At 36.4% G+C, this 19,448-nt stretch overlaps 1 protein-coding gene across 1 annotated transcript in view; it reads right to left on the bottom strand.

Moving 5' to 3' along the window:
* The window catches only part of LOC103661468, an 82,132-nt gene extending 66,126 nt beyond the window's left edge, over positions 1-16,006 (bottom strand). The window contains exons 1-2 of the mRNA XM_040625591.1: positions 15,792-16,006; positions 13,462-13,495 (exon numbers count right to left, since the gene is read on the bottom strand). Coding sequence (XP_040481525.1) covers positions 13,462-13,495; positions 15,792-16,006 — 249 coding nt within the window. The remainder of the gene's footprint in view (positions 1-13,461; positions 13,496-15,791) is intronic.
* Between the last annotated feature and the right edge of the window lie 3,442 nt (positions 16,007-19,448).

Raw genomic sequence — 19,448 nt, 5'->3', positions numbered from 1 at the left:
TCTTACAGGAAAAAAAAAAAAAAGACTACCTAGTAAGAGGCTATACTGATTTGCATTTTTTATATATTCTTATTTTTTAAATTTTTACTTGTTTGTCCTGCTAATACTCAGTGACACTCTCTCAATCACTGGGAATTTAACATATCAAATCTAAATTCACTATTTTCTGTTTCATTAAGGCATAATTTTACTGTTTCTCAAAATCCTTACTTTTTTAAAAAGATTTTATTCATTTATTTGACAGAGAGAGGGAGCAAGTGAGCACAAGCAGGGGGAGTGGCAGCAGCAGAAGGAGAAGCAGACTCCCTGCTGAGCAGAACCCTGAGATCAGGACCTGAGCCCAAGGCAGGCACTTAACTGACTGAACCACCCAGGTGTCCCCAAATCCTTAATTTTTAGCTATGTCATTAATAGTCTCAGATCATAAAGGTCATAAAGAGTCTTTCTCAATGAAGAAAGGCTTTTACACTTATACATGTGCTTTTACACTTCTTTCTACAAGTCTGTTAGCACAATCTAAAACCTTGGTAGTATCCCGAATCTAAAATGTGAAATCTTTCTTTCTCACATATTCTCTGTATTCCACCAATTTCAACATTCTGGCAGCTGACCTCTCCCAGTTTTTCTATTCAGAACAACAGTAACTACCAATCAGAGTTTGAACTGTGTTACCATCCCATTTAAGCTCCATGCCTGCCTGGATCCATATCCAGTTTGGTCATTGGGCATTGGCTGCAAAATACCAACTCTCGTCACTATCAGCTCTGCCTTTTTAAATCCCCATAACAACCATGAGTAGGTCACCTTTTTAATCCCATCTTAAGAAGAGGGTCCTGAGACTTAGAGAAGTCGAGAGACTTAAATGGCTTCTGCACCACTAGTGATAAAGAGAAGAACTAATCCCAGGCCTGTTTAGCTCCAAGCAGCAATACAGTCATCTCTGTTTCCATAAATAACCCTATTAGCCTTCATCATTTTTCCCTCCGAGTTTCTAACCTCTATTTTGTCTTGGATATTCTACACAGAGTAGCCAGACTAATATTCTTTATTTTTTTAAATCTCTGTCCAAGTATGTAGAGTGATTTATTATTACTTGTGGGATAAAATCCAAATTCTTTCCCTCCTTTGTGGGTCTTGAGAGGAGGTTTCCAATGACAAGAAGAGACAAATTACGATAAACCTGAAACAGTAAGAGAAGGGATATACAAAAAGACTTAAACTGAGGAGGCTAAATTTGTACTGGACATTTGGATTATACATGTCCTTTTGAAAGCTGAAGTTTAGGGAATATATAGATATATTTCACAGTCAGCTTGGGTTGCCATAACAAAATACCATAGACTGGGTGGCTTAAACAACAGGAATGTATTTCTTGTAGTTTTGAAGACTGAGAAGTCCAAGATCGTGATGCCAACTGATTGGGTTCCGTGAGTGAGGGCTGTTTCCAGGCTTGCAGATGGCCACCTTCTCACTATGTCTTCACATGGTGAGGGGGGAGAGAGAGAGAGAGCGAGCAAGCAAGCTCCGGTCTTTCTTCTTTATAGAAGGACACTAGTTCCATCACGGGGGCTCCAGTCTCATGATCTTATCTAAATGTAATTATCTCCTTAAGGTTCCACCTCCAAATACTGTCACATTGAGGATGAGGACTTCAGCATTATGAATTTGCGGGGACATAAACAGTCCATAATAACAGTATATACATACATATAGTTTAATAGATTAAAAGATGTAATGGAAAGATGCCAGAAGAGATAAAGATTTTGGGGTGTCATTTGTAGATATTACTTTGATAAACACAAATTCGAGAACATAAAAAGCGTATTATTAGTAAAAAAAATAGTTTTATAAAAGACAGCTATCATTTCAAATCTCTTTTCTGTGCCATGCATTGTTCCAGATTTATGCAAACATGATTAAAATCTCTATTTTTTAAAAATGAGGAAATAGAGGGTCAAAAATGTAAGTGTGTTGCCCAAAGTTACACAGTTAAAAGATTATACATCTTGGATCTTAACTGGTGTCCTGAGTCCATATGCAGCATTCATTCTGTTACACATACTGGATCATGACTAGATTGCGGGCAGATGATAAAATTTAAAAAGAGTACCAATTTTCATTTTTGGAGAATAGACCAAAACTTACCCAAGGTTCATGTCCACTTAGCAGATAAAAGTCCAAAACATTAAAAGCTGGAGCAGGGGTGCCTGGGTGGCACAGTTGGTTAAAGTGTCTGACTCTTGGTTTCAGCTCGGGTCATGACCTCAGGGTAATGACAGCATCGGGCTCTATGCTCCGTGCCGAGTCAGCTTGAGACTCTCTCTGCCTCTCCCTTTGCTCCTCGCCCCACTTGCTTGTTCTCTCTGTCTCTCTCAAATAAATCTTTAAAAATTAAAAGCTGGAACAGATTTTGGCAGCCAGATTTCCATTGGCTAAACTGGATTCAATTTGGTTTGGACCTTCATATATAACATATACTTTATAAGTGCCTGCCAACTAATCAGGGACTTCTATAGAGGAGACTTACCAAGAAAAAGAAAAATTACAGAAATACCACGCTCTCAGCTCTTCCTCAGAAAGCTAAGCAATGGTAACACAAACCTTAAATTAATATGATTTTTAGAGATAATTTGCATTTCAGTGTGTAAAGGATCTTTTACACATTCTTTAATAAACCAAGATATTAAAAATAAAATATACCCACATTATCACCATTTTTTAAAGAATTAGTTTTTCAGGTAGGTACTTTGTAGATAATTAAAATTCAGTCATGTTATATATAAATGATGATAAAACCACGGTGTTAATAATTATATAATACATCGCATTACTCAAGCCAGGAAAATTTATAGTGTTCACCATAAATTATACATACCACCTCAGTAATCTGGTATGACCCAAATAAAATTCCAGTATTTAATTTTTGTTTGAATGGCTGAATCCCACCTTCCCATTTTGCAAGAATATTTTTTGATATGTGAAGGATTATTGTACCTTTGAAAAGTGTTTTTGATTAATATTTCTTAAAGAAATATAACGCATAAACATATTCCACAGATTCTAAACTACACAGTCAATAGTCTCTATGTGAGCGGCGCCTGGGTGGCGCAGTGGTTAAGCATCTGCCTTCGGCTCAGGGCGTGATCCCAGCGTTCTGGGTTCGAGCCCCACATCAGGCTCCTCCACTAAGAGCCTGCTTCTTCCTCTCCCACTCCCCCTGCTTGTGTTCCCCCTCTCTCGCTGGCTGTCTCTCTCTGTCAAATAAATAAATAAAATCTTTAAAAAAAAAATAGTTTCTATGTGGGTGCATTTCTACTCTCTGTATATGGATTTATATGGTTGGATTGTTAATAGTACAGTAAACAATGATCATGTTACAATTTATTACAGTCTTGTTTGCTGAACTACATATCTTTATCTCCACTTCTGCTTTATCGTCTTATCGTTAAACCTGAAATAAGAGGTAATTAATTTCACACTTACCATATAGAACAGCACAATGACCTTGAAATTCAAATAACAAATGAGCCACTTTTTCTGTTGAGACTTTTTTAGTGCTGCCCCATATTCCTCAAGGTATTCCAACACATAATACTCTGTTTTGTTCACATAAAATTTAGAACTTGACATTCAATTCTATAACCTCCTAGCTTTTCTATGAAGAGTATTTCATCTTAATTCTCCTAGGTGAACATGATAGCTTAAAGTGTTGCACCCCAAATACTTGAACATAAACATTGGAAAAAGAGATTTTTTAAATATAAATCTTTATTGTACCGAATTCAACTTATAGTAGGTGCTGAAGCATCTGAAATTTAATGTCCTATTACTTATTAATTTTTGTAGAGATAATATAAACCATCATGATTATGAAGGATTTATTTCAGAATAATTATCTTCTTTAAGTCATAAAATTCTTGAAAAGATTTTGATTATGTTAATAGCTTAATGATTATGGCCTAGACCTGAAGCAGGGGCCGTTCTGAAACTGAGTCTATGCACATATCATAACTAGTTGATGGGGTTAGTTCTTTTAAGCAACTGGTTGCAAAGAAAAATAAATAAAATAGATAACCAGATCAAATCAGGTTTTTGGCAGTGCATAAGAAACTAATTGGCTGAATATTTTACTCTTAAATGGAAATTTTTTGTAGACATAGCCTCAGGCATATATAGAAGGCACAGCTTACTTTATTTTTGTTTTGACTTGAAACTCTGCTCTAAGATTCCACAGTCTTTGTCTTGAATAGTTACATTGGATCATTTCTCACAGAAGCTTAAAAGCTTGACTGTGTCTAAAACACAACATTTTGTTTTCTTCAAGAAAATTATGACCTTTGTAAAGTGAGGTCATAAAGTAATGAGATGTTCTTTATATTTCGGGTAAATTGGCAGTGAAGGTAATTCTAAAACAGAGGTTCCAAAGAACATTTTGAATAATGAGAGCTTTGTTGGAAAAAGCACTCAACATCTGGATATGACCATCTTGAAGGACAACACTTGTTTTGTTATAGAAGTCCTGACATATCCTTGTTGTAAAACCAAACAGAACAGCATAAAATCCATTCCATCATTTTAGGTTTAACCATCTATATCACTTGCTGTGGAGTTTTAGAAAACTGAAGATAATGTGTGTTTCTGCAAGTTTCTTTCTTTTTTTTTTTTTTTAAAGATTTTATTTCTTTATTTGACAGAGATAGCTAGCGAGAGAGGGAACACAAGCAGGGGGAGTGGGAGAGGAAGAAGCAGGCTCCTAGCGGAGGAGCCTGATGTGGGGCTCGATCCCACAACGCCGGGATCACGCCCTGAGCCGAAGGCAGACGCTTAACCGGTGGGCCACCCAGGCGCCCCTACAAGTTTCTTTGATTAAAGGATTTTGGGGAACTTGGTTTAGTAATTCTCGTTTGGGCCACTTGTGAGGTAAAACTGCTGTAAACCAGAGAAACAATGAAATAGTTTGTTTGAAGAGGCTGAGACAAAAAAAAAAATTATGAGGGAAAGAGCCAGTAGGACTTAGTTCCTTAAGTCTGACTCTAGCCTAGACAGTAGCTAATGTAGACTTAAGCGTTTAACTCTGTTGTAATTTGTGATCGTAGTTACTCTATCAAGTTCATTTCAAATTGTCTGCTTTTTTTTCTTTAGAGAAAAAATAGAGAAGAATGGGTGAATTTTTCACCCAGGACTCCATGTGAAAGTGCTGGTGAATAAGGAAAAAAGCATCAACAATATCAGTCTGACGTTTCCCAATTCACTCATTATTAGAACCAGTTCAATCTTCTGTATTTGAAAAGAACAACCCTTTACTAAATCAGAGGTTTTGCCTGTTTCTTCCAACTGTTCCTTATTCTTGAACATTTCCTAGGGTAAAAAAATTCATGAACTCAATGAGCTGTTGAGGTAGCTCAGTTCCTCCTTCCTTGCTTTATTGCCTGTTGTGTTTTTGCTGTGTGTGAATCTGGGTAAAAAGTTATAGAAATTAAGAAGGGTATGATTCATTGGTAGCTGAATGGGTTCCTCACACAAGGCACACAAGTTCTGTTGTTCCTAGAGTCTCCCTTTGCGTACTAATTTAAAAGTTCCCCTTTCTTTAAATCTGCATTCAAATCTCATTGTGAATGAGCCCCAGTGAGGTTATCCTAGACAATGAAACTTGACTCTTGTATGAAACAGCCATGTTCAGCTTTTATGTCTCAGCAAACAGCTGTGCTTTGAGCTCAGATCTTTTAAAAATTTTTTTTCAGCAAGTGGTTCAGTTGACACATTAGCCAGGACTTGAGACTTTTCTTGGAGAAATGGCACTAAAATTTCTCTGGGAATAAGTATCATCCTTCCCGCAGGATCACGTGGAGTCACAGCATAGGGCTATACTCCCTTTGGTCTTGCTGAATTCCATGTTTGGGACAGAAGGATTGGACTAAAGTTCAGATACTTGGCACACAGCAAATCGAGGGTGGATTTGTTGTGTGGCTGTCAGCACTATCCATTTCCAGAACTTTTTCATCTTTTCAAACAGAGAAGGCCCCAGGGGACCACCTATATGGTAGCATAAGGATAACTTGCTAAAACAAAATTGAATAGAAGACCAGTTAGTGTTATAACTGTGGGGTATGAGATATAAACCATCTTCTCCATCTTGGCCATAAAATCTTCTGTAAATTCAAAATCCAGAAGCCGCTTAGGGTATTTGGACTTCCTGGACTGCACCCCTCCTTTTTCTTACTTGTACACACACATTCACAGCAGCATAATTTACAATAGCCAAAAGGTGGAAACAAACTAAGTGTGTGCATTGACTGATGAATGAATAAACAAATGTGATCTCTACATATAGTACAGTATTATTAAGCCTTAAAAAGGAATCCTGATGTGTGCTACATGAATGAACCTTGAGAATATTATGCGAAGTGAAAAGGACAAAAAGGACAAAAACTGTAATTCCACTTAAGTAGTGTAGAGATACTTAGAGTACTCATATTCATAGAGACAGAAAGTAGAATGGTGATTTCCAGAGTCTGAGGAGAAGAGGGAAATGGGGAGTCATTGTTTAATGGGTACAGAATTTGTTTGGAAATGAAAAAGTTCTGGAAATGGGTGGATGGTAGTGATGGCCACACAACAATGTAAATATACTTAATGCCACTGAACTATACATTTGAAAATGGTTGAAGTGGTAGGTTTTGCCAAATGGTCCACATACACACATGCTAGTTGAACCAAACTGAGAAAGATTCAGCCTGCCTAGGTGAAGAGACAGCTGTCTTTACATAAAGCAACTAATTCACCTGCTGCAAATTATTTTCCTGTAATAGTAAGTAGACCAGAAACCAACCTAGGTCAGTTTGAACCCAAACATTGGGAGAAATCCATAATATTTAAAATCATTTCATTGAATCACTATATTGTATATCTGAAGCTAAGATAACACTGTATATTAACTATACTGGAATTAAAATAAAACCTTAATAAATAAAAAAGAAAATGATTTCACCATGGGTTTACTTTTATAATTTTGACATAGCTTTTTGTGTTAAACTCAATTTTAAATAAATTGATACTATTGAAAATACATAGTAAAGATTACATATTTGGATTCTAGCATCCAGATTTTCTCTAAGAAGCAGGTTGAGGTCTGACACCTAAGGGTATATTCTTTGACAGTTACTGGATTCCATTGGACATTATTGACCTAATCTTTTGCACCTTATTTCTTGTTGCTAAGCAACTCACTTGTTCAACAATCAAGTAAAATGTTCCCTTCCCTTTCTCTCCCTTCACAGAAAGTAGAGTAGGGTGGAGCCTGAATATTCCATACATAGTTATTCATTTAGCATGACAGGAAACTAAACATTTTTTTTTAATTACAAATTTACCTGGAAAGCATCTTTTTTTTTTTTGAAGCATAACTAAAATATTTGGAACACACATACCTGAAAACGATGCCAGTTTTACCTATGGGTTCTCTTACTGTATCACATTTTTGCTTTCACTAATCGACAGTGTTTCAATCTATGACTCTAGCATAGATTGAAGTGTTTGAAGCATATACTAAAGGTTAAAGTATTAAAGAATACAGGTCTAAAGTGTCCAACAATGATCATCTAACAGGCTTAACGTTGTTAAATTTAACATGGCTAGTTATATGCAGTTCAGTCTTGTACATTGCTATGTGTCAAGTTGAGAAATATATTATGTTCCAATTCATAAAAGGACCTACCTCTTGAGTAGTATACTGAGAAAAAGAAAATAAAGTGTTAAAAGGTCCCAGCAGTATCCTAGCAACTTACTTAGGGTCTTGGAAACAAGGACTTGTGCATTGAATCAATTCCAGGAATTTGTGGCACTAGCCAATGTTGAGATGGGGAAACTGCCAAGCCCGGGAAGAGAGGTGATAATTATTATATGCCAGGTGGTGTTTGTTATCAGTAGGCTAACTTCTTCCATTTTGTTTCCTCCAATGAACAGAAGATTACTATGGTTTTAGTTAGTGCTGTTTCTCGACAGAAAAGTCTGTTGCCACCCAAAATTAGCAGAGTTGACAAATGTATAGTGAATATTTACTACCAAGCCTGAATAGTTACATAAGTTATATTGTTTAAACCTTTCCATAGTCCTTGAAAGTAGCTATTATTACTCACATTTTACAGCTGTGGAAGCTGATGCTCACTAAGGCAAAGTGATTCACCCGAAATGGCGTATCTGGTCACTAGCCTGACTGGGATTGGAATCCCGGCCTCTGCTTTGCATTCGAGCAACAGAGGTGCTGCTGAGGAGTGAAGATGAATTCAGTGTTTGTAATATAAATCAGATCTGTTCATCTCTAGGTTTGCAGGTCAACACAGAGCCCCAGGAGAATGCTGGACTATTAATACACAATTCCTGTCCAGGCTACAGGATGTGTGTGTTTTGTTCAAGCTTAGTTTAATTTAGCTCTCATGGTACGCTTTTACTGTTACTGTCATATTGCTGATATTCTCTCTTTCTCTTTCCTTTTACTTTCTTTCTCAGAGTTGCTTTAATATTGTGACCTGTGAACATATTTTTTTTCCATACTCATCTTTGGTCTTCAAGTACTTCTACCCAAACATCAACAAGATTCCAGGGTAGAAATAATCTCTCTTGAGCTTTTGTGTTGAAATGAATTGGTTTCAGTCTTTAATCTTAGAAAATAATGGTCAGTTGCCATGATTTCACATTTGTTTACTTAAATGCACAGACTTTTCTGTCTTGTAAAATCTGGTCTAGGTCAGCATGTACTGATAACCTACAAATCAAACCCCAGGATCCTGCATAGGAATAGCTCTATCTTTTTTTGTCTTCCAATTAGAGTCTGTGCATACCATCAGGTTTGTAATGGATTCACTCCAAGTTTTTGGCCAGAAGTAATTTAAATTCTTGCCTCACTGACTTCCACTCAGAGTCTCTTAAATTGGTAGAAGAGACTCAGTGATAGTAACTCATGGATGTTTGTTGTTTTCAAGATTAATTTGAAAAGCACCGTAAGAGAACTCACCTAAAGGTGTAAATTACAGTGAACAGATTTCAAAGAATTAAGCATCTTTGAAAAACGGTGTTTTTACATGATATGACCAACAGGAAAGATTAGCAGCTATCCCCTCCTCTTGGAGTTTATATTCTATCACAAGCCAACGCAAACTGTTTACCAAAAAACAGATGTGCTAATATCTTTTACTTCCCCATATTCTTTTCCCTAGAGTCCATTCTTTTGAATAATAGTAAAATGGTTCATGCAGCATTAATGCTTTTCCAGGATGCATTTTTAATATTTTTTCCAATGTGAGATTATCAGAGAGAAGAGCAAAGAGCCACAAATTATGCAAATCTTCCCACTGCGATTGAAAAATTTGGCTGCATATAAAAATTGTCACCGGTAATTGCAGAGTCGGAATGAATTGTGGCCTTAAGGCACTTGAACAGAAGGTCTAATGAACCTCAAATCTCACAAAACGGCATAACGTGTGGCCATTAAGTTAAAAACAAAGAATGTACAGCTTGCCACCATGGAGCCCACCACAGCAGTTGGATTATTGGTGGAACGTGACCTTGTATGCTCATATGTTACCTTATATCATTGCCACAATGAATTTAGAAATAAAAGCTGTTTATATAAAGTGAGGCAGCTAAGCTCTGTTATAGATATTTATTTGGTACTATACTCTTTGTGTATATGCCTGAGATCACACATGTGTATTTGCTCTGCTTATTTTAAATTTAAATAACAATGATTTTTTTTTTAATTTTAAAGTATTGACTTCACCCTAACACCTTGCTTATCTAACATGTCATATGGTTACTGGAGATTCCGTTGCATAAACACTGAAAAACAGCAAGCACCAGATACAAGCACGCAGAGTAGTTTCATCCCACACCCTAAAGTTCAGGACCCTTAGAGTCGTTGAATCAGTGTTTATGCTTATATTACAAGGTTGGTTTTGGATGCAGTATGTAGCCTTGTGGAAATTTCTTTATTTAACTAGATTAAGCACCAAGCAAAATAACATTTACCGACTGCACAGAATCATAGTGTAAAATTCCAGAGAGCTTGCCACGTTGGATTTTAGTTTTACAATGCTGGGATCTTCAAGAGAGAGCACATAATATAGAATTGAGTCATCCCTCCCTTTGCAGATGTATCCTGCTTTTTTGGAAAATGGTTGCCATGCATATTTCTATCAAATTTCATCTAGTTAGAAGTAAGGGAGAAAGAAACACCCTAAAAATTATTGTTTCTGAAGAATGGATAGAAGAGGTGTCTAGAATGAATGCTATTTATCACTGCATAGATCTGTAGGGTCTAAAAAGGTAACAACCACAGACTAAAACTCAAGTTAAAAATGAAGTGAACACTGAAAAGCAGTCTGAGCATCCATATGAAAAGCACTGTTGCACTGACTGAGAAACTAACTTATCTGTAAGATATTTTTAGTATCTTTTAAAGCTTGAATCATTATGTTGAAAGGATTTTTATAGCTCATCATAAAATCAGCTATAGTTACTATATATCCTCTGAATGAAACCATCAACAGATGAAAAGACTAGAGATTAATGTTTATCATTGTAGAATACAAAAATTAGCAATTTCTAGGAACTGAACTCTTAATTGTTTTGTTTTGTTTTTAAAAACCTGATTGCTATATCCTCTTGACTGTAGTACTAGAAATCAAGGCATAATTTGTTGAGGGAAGGTTAAGCTATCTGTGGTGTCTGATGCATTTTTACTAGGACCTTTAGTGAAACTCACATCTAAGCAAAAGAATATTACAGTATTGATTAAATATGAGTCCCAGCTGGAATAGCTATGCTTGATTCCATTCAAATCACATACTTTCAAGAATTTAAATTCAAGTATTATTTTTAGGTATTGATTTAACAAGCCTTTTTGAAATGACAATTTGTTGTGATTCTGGATTTTATTTTATAAGGGTATTTTGCTGGTGGAATTTTAGTAAACTTGAAGTACATATGTTGCCTGGAGGATAAAAACTAGGACAAGAATTCTGCACATTAGCAGACTGTAGTCAGTTTTGCACAGAAATGGGTGCATTATGTGTGGTGTTTTAGCTCACAAATATATTATACATTTTGAACAGATGATGTCAGGGAAGTGTTCTATGCTCTCCCCCCACCCCTCATGTTTCTGTTTTTTAAAGGTTGTGATTAGGGGGAAAGCAGGGAAATGTGGAGTCTGCCTGAGCAGAGAAAACAAGATAGCAGTGACAAAGATTGAAGTGCAGTCTTTTTGTGGTCTTCACCTTGGCCATTCTTACATGTACTATTTTTTCATGTCTGTGTTTTTTTAAAAAGGAAATTAATGTATCCTCTTAAGAGCTGAAAAGATCATCTTAGTAAAAGGACTGTGAGCCCTTGTGATATATTTAATGCTGCTAGTCTTTCCAATATCAGGAAACTCACTACTGTGTCAGGCTTCTAAGCCATCATGTGGGCTCCAGTGTGCTGTCCCCTTCCAATTTAGCCTCCACAGAAGGCTCTGCTCTTTCTAAAACATAAGCGAGATCATATTATTTTCATCTTTTCTACTAAAAATAAATCAAATAAAAACATCCTGAAAAGTACTGTTTTTGGAATATGGGTGGAAGAGAGGTCTAACATGAGTGCTATTTTTCGTTTCATAGATCTGCTAGGTCCAAAAGACGAAACAATCACAGACTGTAAAACCCAAGTAACAGATAAAATGAAGTGCACAGAATAGCTGTCTGAGGATCCATGTTAAAAATGATGCTTTTGTACTGACTGATGCTGAAAACTTTTTATATGCCCTTATCCCATCAAAATTCCTTTAGCTTGGTACAAAAGGCCATAAGTGATGAGGTCCCTTTCAGTTTTTGCAGCCTTATTTTTTGCCACTCTCCTTGGGATATTCAGTATTCCAGCAAGACCAAATTACTTAGGAGTCACAGCAGAAGCCAGGCAGTGTTTGAATCCCTGTGCTTTTCTGAATTTACGCCTCTACCTGGGAAGCTTCCATTTATCTGATAAGCCCCTACTTTGCTTTCTGTGTCCGGTCCATATTCTTTAGGTTATCAGACTAGTTTGTACTGGGCTGGTGAAGTTTCATTTTGAAAATGTAGGGGCAACAGAGGGTTGCTAAAGTTTTATTTTGCAAATTAAGATAGTTAATATCAAATAAAACACAAGTAACAAGCTATCAGCTGCAATCACATCATTTTATAAAAAAAGAAAATTTTAATATAAAAAGGAAGAATGTAAATAAATTCAGTAAAAAAAGTGATTAATTAGCCTTTCGGATATACCAGTCTCTGTTTCTTGTCAATCTCTTTTATTCTGCACTGGGAAAAAATTCATTAGACAAATTCTATTCTACAGAACAGTATTTTAGAAAAATTTCCAGGGCGGAGGCAAATAAGGATAATCTCTTTCAATTTCAGGTGATTGTTACAATTGTTCAGTACCACAGCTATTTTTTTTTTTTTTTGCATGATGTTTCCCTTTCTAGAAAGTAAAATTTTAATGACATAAACTAAGTCTAATTCATCTTAGTATCATCTGCACCTAGTGGAGTGCCTAGTGTATAATGTGTGCACAGTGTTGGTTGAATGGATGGAAGAATGAATGGAAGATTTAATAGATGAAGACAATGCATCCCACTGTTGGACAGCTTTAGTTGTTAGAAAATTACTTATGCTGAATTGAAATTCTTCCCTGGATCTTCCAGTTCTGTTGCAAAGAACAACTCTATTTCCTACTCCCAAATAGCAAGCCTTTAAATACTCAAGCTGGTTTTTTCTTTAGGCCACATACCTCAGTTCCTTAAAATAATTCTAGAAGGAAAATGTTTAGACACTTTCCAATACGCTGTTTCTTCTAAATCAACTCAATCAGATTTCTTTTTGTCGTTCTTAAATTATGGCAGTACTGTGGAGGCATTGTGTAAATAGATTTGGATCCAAAAGGATCTGGATTCTAGTTTTTACTTAGCTGTTACTTAGCTTAGTTGAAAATGCAATCTGGGATGATTGACTAAAATTTTCTGAGATTTGGCTTCATTATGTGTGTAATTGGGATGATAATGATAATTATGTAGAATCTTTGCACATGGTCTGGAATAAAGTAAGTGCTGAGTTAACTTCTGTAATAGACCTAACATATAATAATAGTACAACACAAAAGAAAATATGTGTCATTCACATAAACTGTCCAAGGCATTTTCACATGGGTGGGATGGGGTTGAGGGGACTCTGAACTGTATGTTTTTGCCCCCCCCATTCATATGTTGAAACCTAATCCCCAATGTGATAATATTTAGAGTTGGGGCCTTTGGCAGATGATTAGGTCATGAGGGTAGAGCCTTCATGAATGTATTAGTTCACAGAGATCTCCTTCCCCCATTTGCCATGTGTGCACACAGTGGGAAGATGACATCTATGAACCAGGAAGTGGGCTTTCACCAGACATGAAACCTACCAGCTCCTTGCTCTTGGACATAGCCTCTAGAACTCTGAAAAACAAAAACACACAAACAAAAAAACTGTTTGTTGTTTAAGCCACCCAGTCTATAGTATTTTTGTGATAGGAGCCCAAATGGACTAAGACAGGGGCTAAACTCCAACAGTCTTTCAGAGACCCAGGTTGATGGATCCTTAGTTATCTTTAACATGGGCTTCCAGGGTCACCATGGATGACCTCCCAGTTAGCAAGAAAAGGGGATAGAGTGGAATAGAGGAACAAGAAAGGGAGGCTTTTATGTGCCGAACATGGAAGCAGCATGTGTCCTTTTGAATCCCTTTGCTAGTTTAGGACTTAGGGTCATGCCAAAGTTCAACTGATATGAGAAATATGGTTGAGCCAAGTGAACCAGAGGAAGGGAGAATGGAATTTGATGAACAGTGCTACACTATCCATTACAGCTCAAGAAAGTCTATTAAATTAGATCAAGATGGCTAATGTTACTTTGTAGTCTCATTTTATTGTTGGATCACATTATATTTGTGGTCATGTTCACAATTTGTGAATTTTTAAATGTAAATTGCTATCTACTCCTCTATAAATCTGGGCAATAATTTTTAAAATAAAAATATCCTTTATTAAAAAAATTCCAAAAAATACCCTTTATTTATTCTTATCTAAATACAAAAGAAAAACACAGTGACTAATAGTTTGGAAAATACGTGAAAGCCTGAAAAAGAAAAGTAGAGGTTTTCCAAAGTACATAAATGAGGGTAAAAATAAATATCTTTAGATAATATAAAGATAAGATTTTATATATATGACAACACATATTGGGCAAATTGGCTTCCAGGGTTAACCATATTTGTTAACATTTGGCAGTATAAACATTACAGTTAGACAGTTAGGTTCTTACTAGTTATATGACAGGTCCCTCTTTTCCTGCTAGGTGTTAGCTGGGGGTGGTGCTCACTCTCAGCTACAAGAGGCTGCCTAAGGTCCTAGCCATTTAGCTACTTCTCACTGGCAGCTTCCTTTTTCAAAGTCAGCATAATAATACCCGTTATGCTTTGAATCTCTTCTTTCAGGAAGCTCCCTGTCCCTTTCAAGGTCTAAATTGATTAGGTCAGGTCCAGCCAAGGTAATCTCCCTTTTGATTATTTCAAAGTCAATTGATTTGAGACCTTAATTACATGTACAAAATTTCTTGGTCATATAAACTAACCTAATCACAGGAGAGAAATCCATCATATCCACAGATTTAGGCAACACTCAAGGGGAAGGGATTATACAGGGCTTATTGCTGAGGGGAGGGGATGGAATACAAGAATCATGGGGCCATCTGAGAATTCTGCCAACCACAGTCATTGATTTTTTTTTTCATGCAGTTTGTAATATATATTAGTGCTGTTGGCCATACATTTGTGATTATCCTCCTATTGGGCACAGAGTATAATGGCACTTCCCTGCCCTCTTGCAATTAAGAATGGCTACATGACTTCCTTTGGCCAGTGGATTGTGAGAGAAAGTGGTATGTGTCACTTCTGAATGGAAGTCTTAAGAACCAGTGAGGGATTTGGTAACTTTTACTTTCTTTCTGGTACAACAACGAGAAATGACTGAGATGGGGCTGCTTTGTTCTTAAACTACTTAGTTACTTTTATGCACAGAGCCCTGTCACCAACAGGCAGGAGCAAGAAACAACCTGTGTTGTTTGAAACCAGTAAATTTCAAAAAACCAGTCCAGTATAACAGGAAAATGCCGTCTCTCTGCATACATTATACTTTGGATACATATACTTATCTGTAGTTAACCTATAGATAAAATTTTACATATATTCTTGCTAAATTTTACGGCAGTGGTTTTGGCCTGGCTTTCCAGCTTGCCAAAATAATTTTGAATCTGATTATGTAATCATCTTAGCAATGCCTTTTAGTTTTGGATCACCTGAACATTTGATAAGTAGCCTTAGATGTCTTAATCCAAATAATGAACACAAATATTGATTATGACTGGTTCAGTGATTGAGCCTTCTGCCGTGTCCCTAGAGAGATCCACCATATGACAGAGAACCATTAATCACCATTCCCTGGTGCTGTTATTCAACAGAATTATGTAAAAGGTATGTCCATGATTATGTAAAAGGTGTGTCCATGTTTTAGTGTTCAAAAAAATAATAGATGAAATAAAAGATGTGATAAAAACACAATATTGTGTCATGATTTTTTAAAGTATTTTTAACAGTTCTATTAGGGTGTAATTTACAAGCCATGAAATTCACTCATTGTAAGCTTCTCTTTCAGTGATGCCCATTTCCCCTTCCCATTTCCTCTTTAAGACTTCTTACAGAAGCTGGTGCTTTGTCCCAGCACTGTCCAAGGCTTTTCGTGCCCTTCTCAGTTCCTGTGCAATAGATGTCCTCTGCCTTTGCCCAGTAGGCTTTCCCACACTGGCTTTCTTACAAAATCTGTGCTTCCCAAGACATTTCCCCATGTCAAACAATCTTGAACTTGAGGTTTCTCTAGCCTGTATTATGTAATACTTGCTTCTGTTCTCCAACATCGACTACATAGGGTCATTATACATTTGCCTTTTAAATTCATGTTGTGTTTGTCCCCCAGCCATCTAAAAGTAGTCAGTCAAATCAAGCTCAAGATAATATTCATGGAATTATAAAAATACATTTATCTTCCTCCCTGTCCCTCTCTATGTATATACAAATTACATATTAATGGTAATCATCAGTATGAGATTCCACCAAACGTGGATATAAACTGAATAACCTGGTTTCCATCCATACAGATTGTACAACTTGGTTATACGTAGGGTAAGCATATATTCTAGTTTTCCCTGAACAGTCTTGTTTACTTCTTTTACCTCAGGGTAAGTATTAATTGTTCCCTCTTTCAGTCTCAAATAGAGCCTCTTTTGGATGACAAATTATATGATCACCCTAATACAGGATTTGGCTTAAAAAAAAAAAAAAAAACTTCTGAGGCACTGGGTGGGTCAGTGGGTTAAATGTCTGCCTTCAGGCTCAGGTCATGATCCGAGTCCTGGGCTCGAGCCCCATGTCAGTCTCATGAGCAGTCATGCCCAGTCTGCTTCTCTCTCTCCCTCTGCCCATCTCCCCATTTGTATGCATGTGCTTTCTCTCTCAAATAAATAAATAAAATCTTTTTTAAAAACTTCTAATATCACTACAAGTGTTCAACAAGCCCTTCATCATTGCTGCTCCCCAAGTTTGAAGTTATCAGGGAATAATTGGAATTTGCAAACCCAACAATGAACAAGCTATCATGTAATATAAACAAATAAGGAAAGGTTGTCACTTTGTTCTTGTGCTCTTCATTCATTTGGGGTTATACCAGGAAAACAAATATTAACATTTTACTACATAGGCTAACTGATACCTGGTAGCTAAGAAAATGTCTGGAAGATTCTAGAAGAGTTTTTGTCACCACTGCAACTTCCCAAACCACACATGCAGATATACAGCATACCCAAGGTTGCTGACATTTGTCAGATAATTGACTCAAGTACAGGTTACTAATTTAGATTATCTAGGAATTAGTGTTGTTGTTGTTTTAATTTGTAAATAGCATATTCTATTTCATGGGATTGTTTAAATTAAAAAACAATATAATATGATAAAATATGTGAAGTACCTCTCACAGAACCTAGCATAACAAACATTAGACTTTATCTCTTATGTAAATGCTTATTAATTTCAAGTGGCTCCCAAGAGCACCATTTGAGAGAAACAATGGGACCATCACTAGTTAGAGTGGTAATGAATGCTACTCTAGATGGTGAAGTCTGTCATAGGTGCAAGAAGAGGAGAGAGTGGTCCTTAATGTTCACGTGGTACATTTCCCATCTGTGAAATAATTCATACTTATAATTTATAATTTAGTTTTTTCTTAATATTTTTTACTCCCAAGTAAGTTATTTTAGTTGTTAATATTCATGGATATTAAAGTTTTAAATTGTTCTTATTTGAACAGTTTAATGATATTATCAAAGGAATCATATATTTTTTTCTCCTTCACTCAGAGATGTTTCCTCCTGCAAGCACTAGGAGGTTATAAACAAGCCTGTGGTGTATGAGCTTTTGGTGATGACAAAGGAAAGAGTGATGAGACATAGCTGTTGTGTTCATGTCTGTTTCATTTCAGACTTAATATGTTCAAATACGACCTATTTAAATTATACCTAAAAATGTTGTTCTTAGCACATCAGTGCTCAATTAAAAAAAAAAAAAAGGATGCTCCTTATTGGCTAAGAATAGGAAAGTCATTGGCAAAATCATGAGGTAGGTAAAATTTGTCCTTGAAATTCTTCACCACTGCGTTCAGTCCCCTCAACCAACCACAATCCCAGTCTAATTTATGAATCTCTTCCAGTCTTCCATCCCCAACCCTAGCCTCAGTGCTTTCATGATATAACTAAGAGGGCATTTGTAGAGTAATTTTCTTTATGTGTTACTGTCTTAATGGTTTATCTTCATGTCTTCACCCCCAGGAGTATCAGTATTTAAAAAGAGAATGTTAACTCCAAATAAATATATTGATGGTCAGAGGATTATAAGCATTTGTAATTTGCCTAGGAGAGAAAATTTTGGCAAATAAGCCTCACATCATCTTACAAATAAAATGTTTTACACACACACATGATTTCTTACTCCATCTCAAGGCTGGCTGTGACTAGAACACTATGTATAATCTTTTCATTGTGGTGTTCATTTTACCCATCCTCCTTTAGCATTTATCACTTTTTTTTAATGTTTATTTATTATATTATGTTAGTCACCATACAGTACATCCCCGGTTTCCAATGTAAAGGTCGATGATTCATTAGTTGCGTATAACACCCAGTGCACCATGCAATACATGCCCTCCTTACTACCCATCACCAGCCTATCCATTCCCCCACCCCCCTCCCCTCTGAAGCCCTCAGTTTGTTTCTTATAGTCCATAGTCTCTCATGCTTCATTCCCCCTTCTGATTACCCCCCCTTTCTTTATCCCTTTCTTCCCCTACCGATCATCCTAGTTCTTATGTTCCATAGATGAGAGAAATCATATAATTGTCTTTCTCTGCTTGACTTATTTCTCTTAGCATTATCTCCTCCAGTGCCATCCATGTTGCAGCAAATGTTGAGAATTCGTTCTTTCCGAGAGCTGAGTAATATTCCATTGTATATATGGACCACAACTTCTTAATCCAGTCATCTGTTGAAGGGCATCTCGGTTCCTTCCACGATTTAGCTATTGTGGACAATGCTGCTATGAACATTGGGGTGCATATGGCCCTTCTCTTCACTACGTCTGTATCTTTGGGGTAAATACCCAGTAGTGCAATGGCTGGGTCATAGGGTAGCTCAATTTTTAACTTTTTAAGGGACCTCCACACTGTTTTCCAGAGTGGCTGTACCAACTTGATTTCCAACAACAATGTAGGAGGGATCCCCTTTTTCCACATCCTCTCCAGCAATTGTTATTTCTTGCCTTGTCAATTTTTGCCATTCTAACTGGTGTAAGGTGGTATCTTAGTGTGGTTTTGATTTGAATTTCCCTCATTTATCACTTTCTAAATTGAAGCTCTTGCTCCAAGAATTTTACTGTACTTTATGCTTAGTTTGTTCATTCTTACTACTATTCTTTCATGAATTTTATCTGTCCCCAATGACCTTCCATCTATTTAAATTGTTTTCATCCTTTAACATTCAGATTGAACCCTATTTTTTGCATCAATCAAGTATTCATTAAACTCATCACTATAACAGATATAGTGAATTATATTAATATGTTCAGAGACAACATGAACTCATGAAAGAAGAAGAAGAAAAATGGATTATAGGATTGAGTGGTTTGGTAGACAGCATTATGACCCTCCAAATGTGTACATGTTCTAATCCTTGGAACCTGTGAATATGTTAGGTTGTATAGCAAAAGGAAATGTAGGTTGTAGATAGAATTAAAGTTGCTAATCAAGGTAGGGAG

The sequence above is a fragment of the Ursus maritimus genome, unplaced genomic scaffold (genome assembly GCF_017311325.1).
Source record: "Ursus maritimus isolate PB19 unplaced genomic scaffold, ASM1731132v1 scaffold_9, whole genome shotgun sequence".
Classification (NCBI taxonomy): Eukaryota; Metazoa; Chordata; class Mammalia; order Carnivora; family Ursidae; genus Ursus; species Ursus maritimus.
Note: the sequence above shows the minus strand (reverse complement) of the source record. Positions and strands in the feature narration are given on the sequence as shown.